The 7,136-nt window shown below is 59.2% G+C and overlaps 1 protein-coding gene across 1 annotated transcript in view; it reads left to right on the top strand.

Moving 5' to 3' along the window:
- Nucleotides 1–7,136, top strand: part of PPP1R7 (protein phosphatase 1 regulatory subunit 7) — a 17,157-nt gene that overhangs the window by 7,561 nt on the left and 2,460 nt on the right. Inside the window, exons 4-8 of the mRNA XM_023521084.1 lie at nucleotides 7–137; nucleotides 488–650; nucleotides 2,243–2,359; nucleotides 3,120–3,224; nucleotides 6,727–6,813. Of these exons, the coding sequence (XP_023376852.1) occupies nucleotides 7–137; nucleotides 488–650; nucleotides 2,243–2,359; nucleotides 3,120–3,224; nucleotides 6,727–6,813 (603 nt within the window). The remainder of the gene's footprint in view (nucleotides 1–6; nucleotides 138–487; nucleotides 651–2,242; nucleotides 2,360–3,119; nucleotides 3,225–6,726; nucleotides 6,814–7,136) is intronic.

Below are 7,136 nucleotides of genomic sequence, written 5' to 3' on the forward strand. Positions count from 1 at the left end.
CCGCAGACTCTCTGCCTCCGTCAAAACCTGATCAAGTGCATCGAGAACCTGGAGGAGCTGCACAGCCTCCGAGAGCTGGACCTCTACGACAACCAGATTAAGAAGATCGAGAACCTGGACGCGCTAACAGAGCTCGAGTGAGTCCAGTCTCCCCAGACCCGACCTGGCGCCCTGGCTCTCGGCCCTTGAGGGGCCATTTGGCCATAGGGTCCTGTGACACACCTGGCTCCATAGGTGGCATTGGCTTGCCCACAGTCTCCACCTGCAAGTTGAAAGGCTCCTGGCTGGTCCACTCAGAGGCGCTCTCAGTGCCCCCCAGCGTGGGGGGGCCCTTTAGGCTGCCCCCCAGCTGTCCCTGGGTAGCCGCAAGGTCCTACTGCCAGGGTGATGGGTGGTCCTCCGGGTGGGGTGCCACCTAGAAATTAGTTATATTCTGAGTTCCGTGCCACCTGTGCTCGTTAAAAAATAAATGTTTTGTTTGTTCCAGGGTCCTAGATATTTCTTTTAATCTACTGAGAAACATCGAAGGGGTTGACAAGTTGACACGACTAAAAAAACTCTTCTTGGTCAACAATAAAATCAATAAAATTGAGAACATAAGCAACTTACACCAACTGCAGATGCTGGAGCTGGGGTCCAACCGCATCCGGGTAGGTGCGTGCGGGCAGGTGCGGTGCAGCCTCAGGCGGGCAGCAGTGCCCCCTGGACGCCAGTGGGGCCAGGGGTCAGCATCAGTGAGAACGTGTGCCTGGACCGGTGACCCGGCCTTCCCTCTGCACGCAGACTTCACTCTCCCCACCCACGTCATGACCTAAACTCAGCAGAGCACCCAGGTCTGCTCTGCCCACGGTGAGCGACAGCCCCAAACGCCTCGCTTCCACACGTGCTAACCGTTTCTGGCGAGCCCACCTGAGGTGAGCGTGTCCGAGCAGTCATGCCTCGCCATGGCCTGACCTCTGCACAAGGGGCCGCAGGAAGCCTGGGGGCAGCATTTCACCCTGCCGCTTCCTGAGAGTATCAGCAGAGTAGAAACTAGACTTGGGGAAGGTGTCCCCAGCTGAGTCAGCCACAGGGAAGGGCCCGTGGAGGGGACCTCGGGAGGGGGTCACAGAGGGCTGACATCAGGGTGTAGCCGCCAGCAGAGAAGGGGGAGGCCCAGCAGGCTGGGGGTGAGGACATGGGCCAGCCAGCAGCCGGACGACCACTCGCTGTCCACCAGCCGCCCAGTGAGGCCACAGTGCCATGCCCGTGCTTCCCATGGCCAGTGGCGGCCGACACTCCCTCCCCACCCCGTGCTGGAAGCGCTTCTCCGTCTGCCTTTGGCAGGCTACCATGCACTGCAGCCAGTCCAGCTTCGCCCTTGGAGCTGGGCAGGCTGCACCCGTGGAGGGTGACTCTGACGAGCATCTCATGCCAGTTGTTAGCGGTGATGTGACCGCAGGTAGCAGAGAGCACGTTTAAAACAAGCGCAGCCAGCTGTCAGCATTTACCAAGTGTCTCTCTGCACACTGTCGCGGGGCAAAGGTGGCTCGTCACGCACTAACACGGGCAGTAGCAGTTCAGGATGCCCTCCTTTTGAGTCTTCATCTTCGTAGACCCCCTGCCAGCCGAGTACTGCTGGGATGGGCAGATGAGATGCACCCCGTGCACTTCCTAGGGTCCCCCCTGTGTGAGCACATGCCTATCCTGCTTATGTAGTGTCCGCTGAAAGGTGGTAGTTAACTTGTTCTGACAGCGGTGAACTCGGGGGGAATGGAGATCTAGTCAGTAACCGTTCATGAAACGCCCTGAGGTTCACACATGCCACATAGGGGCTCAGGACCGCAGCACGGGCGGGCGTGCAGGGCGCCACGGTCCCGAGCAGGCATCTCTCCTCGAGACCCAGGCTCTTGGGAATGCGTTGTCACGAATCCTGTGTAGACTAACATAGTGATGGGTCATCTCAGAACTTAGAACTGGGAGGGACGTGAGAATCTGGTCCACAGGTCTCGCCGTGTCCCCAGAACTCAGGCGACTAGGCCGAGCCCTGGAGACGAGGCCTCGGACCCACCACCTTTTCTCTCTTTTCCACACTGTACTTTCAAGTCAGACACCACTGGAAAACTTCCAGAGTGGAAAAGTCACCCGCGTGACATTCCACGGCTAAACTTCAGAGAGTGTTGTCTCCTGGCCCGGGACCTTCCCTTCCCCTGGGGAGCTGGCAGGCCACACAGTGCTGACTGCTGCTCTGTCCTTTCAACAGGCAATTGAAAATATCGACACATTAACCAGTCTCGAGAGTTTATTTTTGGGGAAAAACAAGATCACTAAACTTCAGAACCTGGACGCCCTTTCGAACCTGACGGTCCTGAGCATGCAGGTACCACGCCACCTTCGCATGGCCGCCTCCCGGCCCGGGCCAGAGCTGCCACACAGCCCCAGGGTTTAGCTCAGTGTCCCTGACCAGCACGCCACCGCCCCGAGCGATCTGAACGTTGGGTTCCACATGTGCCCACAGACATCCACGCATGTGCCCACGTCAAGCTAAGCTTTCTCTCAATACGGGTCACATTCCTTTTCCTAATGAGTCCCAGGTGGTTTTTAGGCAAAAGGGCTTTAGAAGGTTGAGCTCGTCCCAGGTGCCCCTAAAGCGTTCGACGCAGTGGTGGACACGAGTCCTTGCTCATTGGTCAGCCCTGAACACGCCTGGGCTCGCGTGACCTTTTTTGTCGGAAGCCAGGTGTGGAATCAGACCCTGGCGGCGGGATGTGGTGGGGTGCTCTGGACAGGGCCTGGGTAGCGGGGGGCCTCATGCTTTGAGTTATAGTATGTACTGAAAGAAATGAGAATTTATTTTAAAATATTCCGTAATTATGATGTTTTTAAAATACTAAGTTAATCGAGGTAGAGCTAAGTACATCTAAAGAGTTCAGATACAAACCTTTAACTCTCAGCATGAGTTCCAGCCCAGTGCAGCAGACTCGGAATTTTGATGCCTCTCTCTGCGTGAGTCACATCCTGGCACGTTTGAAATGCAGTGCCCTGCTGTCAGGACTCTTTAAGAAGCCCCGCTTCCTAAAAGCTGCTTTATTTTGCACCCTTCACGCAGTCCTGACGGCTGTCGGCTCTTCCTCCTGCAGAGCAACCGGCTGACCAAGATCGAGGGGCTGCAGGGCCTGGTCAACCTGCGGGAGCTGTACCTCAGCCACAACGGCATCGAGGTCCTCGAGGGCCTGGAGAACAACGTAAGACACTCACTCGTCCCCCGGGCTGGTCTCAAGTAGGTGCTCCGCCTTGCGGTTTATCTCGGGGATCTTCCAGTCCTGTGGGCCAAGTGTCCCCTCCTTGCGTGACAAATGTGTGAGACGCCTGCATCAGTAGGTCATCGCGGCCCCCCCGAGCCAGCACTGAGCTGATGCTTCATGCCGTGGCCAGCCGGTGTGCAGCCTCAGCACAGGTAGGGGGGGTGCCCCTCGCTGGGGCAGCCAGCGTTCATGGCACGTCCCCCAGCGGCACTATAGGCATTTGCAAAGATTTTTATTTTATTTTCTTAGGCGAGGTAACCCTTGGTTGACATCACAGATGGCAAGGATCTTGTCAGCTGACAATCCCTTATTTAATTTTTTACACCTACAGCACCTGATCTTTCTAGGTGGTCTCCTAGGTCGGGCCAAGTAGTAACCAGGCCCGACCCTGCTTAGCTTCTGGGATCGGACGGGATCGGGCTCGTTCAGGGTGGCGTGGCCGTAGACTGCGAAGGTTTATTAAAACACCAGCCCTTTCTGCTCCTCTGCTCCCTGGACAACAAGGGCTTGCAGGCATCAGCCGCCACCCGTCCCTGCCCCTCTCCTGGCCACGTCACTTTCTGGCTGTCAACTGCCTCAGCCCCACTTCCCAGCCCTCAAGGGACATGGACAGCTTGTCTCAGCTGCCCAAGACCATTGGCTCTTCCGCTCCCGCATGTTCCTTTCTCGTACTGCTCATCACCACCTTGGTGAGGACAGGCCTGTTTATGCTCCTCCTCCTGCCCCAGCCAGCCCTGCTCATCAGCACGGCAGCCTCAGGTGCGTGAGCACGGCAGCCTCAGGTGCGTGAGCACGGCAGCTTCAGGTGCTCGGCACGGGGCAGCCTCAGGTGCTCGGCGCGGGGCAGCCTCAGGTGCTCGGCACGGGGCAGCCTCAGGTGCTAGGCGCGGGGCAGCCTCAGGTGCGTGAGCACGGCAGCCTCAGGTGCGTGAGCACGGCAGCTTCAGGTGCTCGACACAGGCAGCCTCAGGTGCTCAGCACGGCAGTGTCAGGTGCGTGAGCACAGGGCAGTGCTGGCCCCGAGCTCCTGCAGAGGCCCTTGTCCTCCTCGGCTGCCTGCAGGCAAACATGCCTTTTCTCAGTGCGGTATTCAAAACAAATAAAATACTTTTTCTCATTTTATTTACGATTTTTTTCTCTCTTGCTTAATTGTCAGCAAATGTAACCAGATTGGTCACCTTCGCTAACGCAAACATGGTGATTCCATCTTAGGAAAGGCTCTTTTGGCCTCAGCCCCGGGCCGAGTCTCTGAGTAACGTTGGTGGAGACCATGTGAATTTTATTTCACTGACGTCTACGTCAAGTTTGGGGAAAGTCAGAATGTGCCTGTGGTAGGTGTAGGCACCTTCTTCTGTCTTGCAGCCATGCTGAGGGTTTACCAAACTGGCATGTGGACGGGCCTCGCTCTGAGAGGCGGGACTGCGGGCGGGGGCCACAGGACCGGAGCTGGGCAGCGAGCGCCCAGGGAGGGCCGGCCAGAGGGCTGGCCAGAGGGCCCGCGCCCGCGGGGGCAGCAGGTCCCCCCCAGGGCCGTGTCTGCGGTGTGGGCGCACAGGAGAGAGGCAGCGGGGCCTGGTCCTCAGACACACGGCAGAGACAGAGCAGTGGTAGCCGGCGTTCCCTTGGGCCCGCAGCGATCCGCGGAGTCTGCCCCAGGACCAGTACTCGGCCCTCCCGCACCTGCTCGTGTTTACCCCTCACTCACGGCGGGGTTTATCTTTGTGCGGGAGACAAGGAAGTGAATGTGTCTTTTTCCCAAATGGCAAATCCCCTGCCCCGGCATCCGGCGCCCTCCACTCCGCCATGCCCGCCACGCACTGGGCCCTCACTCCGTCCTTCGCTGGTGGCTGTCCCTGGTAGAAGGCGGAAGCTCTGGTCAGCTTGCTTTTCCACACTTTCCCATTATTTGCTTTTGAATGAGCTTTCAAAACGTCCAGCCCCCGGAAGAACGTGAGCCAGTCCCCGTACTGAGGCTTGTGGCCGGTTCTGGCCATGGAACCGGCCTGCGTGGGGTCAGCTTCTGCCGTGTTCAGGCCGCTTGAGCTCTGCCAGTTTCCGTGGCTGCACCAAGCACCGCAGGACAGGGGGAGTGGGCTGGAGAGACCTGGCCTGTCCCCTCCCTGCTGCCTGCCGTGTGCCCGCATCTGCCCACAGGCCCCTGAACGCTGCAGGCACTCAGCAGGCTGAGCGGACGGGACGAGGCCAGCGTAAGCGGGGTGACGGCGCGCCTCCCGGTGTGCCCACGCCTAGCTCATGGGGACACAGCCCCAGGTCCCCAGGACACAGGGTCATGGGGACCCTGGGGCTTTCTAGAGAGGGGGGCACTCAGCCTGGGCTTGTGCCGGGTGGGACCTGGGGTGTGGGGTCATGAGGCTGAGCCCACAAGGAGTCACACTCCAGGGCTGGAGCATTCATGAGTCAGCGGAGCTGCTGGGTACACGCTTTTGGGGGACGGGAGGATAGGTATTTCACTGACATGCTTCTTAAGTCTCCCTTACTCGGGAGGGTTGGGAATCAGTCCCGGAATGCAGCAGAGAACGGGAGAGGGCCTGCTCAGGCAGAAACCTGTAGCACGGCCGGCGGCGAGGTGGCGCCTGACCTGGCTGTCAGCTCTCCGGGACCATGCCCCTTTGGGTATGGAAAGCCTGGCCAGCGGGTGTGATTAGACTTGATGCAGGGCAAGCCTTCACGGCCTTCGTTTTCACTGCCATCTCATCGCTTGGTTAAGTCCCTTGACCGTGCACTTGAAGAAAGCGTTCCTGATGCTTAGCCGACACGAACCGAAAAGTGTCTGTGGGCGTCTTCAGAACAGAGGTTGGGACGCTGCCTGCCGTAGGGCCCAGCGTCCACTCTGCTGCCCTCCATTAGCTGGGAGTCCCAGGCCGGCCACGCCCGCCCGCCCTCGGTGCCCAGGCTTCCCCTCTGCCCCTCCTCCTGGTGGCCCCTTCCGGGACAGGGCAGCCTCCAGGCTCCGCGCCTGGCAGCGCCACCTCCACTCGTGCCTGGGCAGCTTCTTACTGAAACCAGCCAGGTTCCTAGTCCCTAAGTGAAGAACAAAACCGTACTTTAGGCTCCTCGGTGTCATGCTCCTTAAGGAGCACCACGTGAGTCGCCCACGCCACCTCCGGGAGCCCAGGCTTGCTTTTCTACAGGGTGACTCTGCCCTCACTGGGCCCTGCGCATGGGGACCTTGGAGCGTGGGGCTCAGAGTCTGACAGAACCCGCTTCGAATCCCAGCGAAAAGTAGAGCTGGGTGGCGTGGCTGTGTGCGAGGATGCTGTGTCCTGCCCAGGTGGGCTGCAGGCCATGGGCAGGTGTCCTTGTCCCCATTAGCAGAGCAGGCGGTTTGTCCGCAGCTCTGAGCTCAGTACCCGACTGTGTACATCACAAGATGGTTGTTGAAACCGAAGTAATCTAAGAAGTTTTTGTTTTCTTATTTTAGAACAAACTCACGATGTTGGATATTGCGTCAAACAGAATCAAAAAGATTGAAAATGTCAGCCACCTAACAGAGCTGCAGGAATTCTGGGTAAGTCTGACACCCCCCTCTGGGATGGATGGAGGTGCGTGGAGTGGGAGCACAGTGCCCAGTGGGCCTGGTGTGCAGCTGCCCCGAGGGAGGGTGTGGCTGGCTGGGCTGGACACGGGGCTTGGCTGTGAGTGGTCCGCGGAGCCACACCTCGGAACCAGCCAGAATGAGGAGCAGACAGGCCTGCTGCAGGGAGAGGGCGGGTCTGAGGCCGTGCTTCTGACATGGGGCAGAGCATGGGTCACAGGCGCCGAGACCAGGTAGGTCCAGCTGGGCACCCGACTAGCAGGGAGGCACATGGCCCTGCGACACCCCGAGGACAC

This window comes from Pteropus vampyrus, unplaced genomic scaffold, assembly GCF_000151845.1.
Source record: "Pteropus vampyrus isolate Shadow unplaced genomic scaffold, Pvam_2.0 Scaffold291, whole genome shotgun sequence".
Lineage (NCBI taxonomy): Eukaryota > Metazoa > Chordata > Mammalia > Chiroptera > Pteropodidae > Pteropus > Pteropus vampyrus.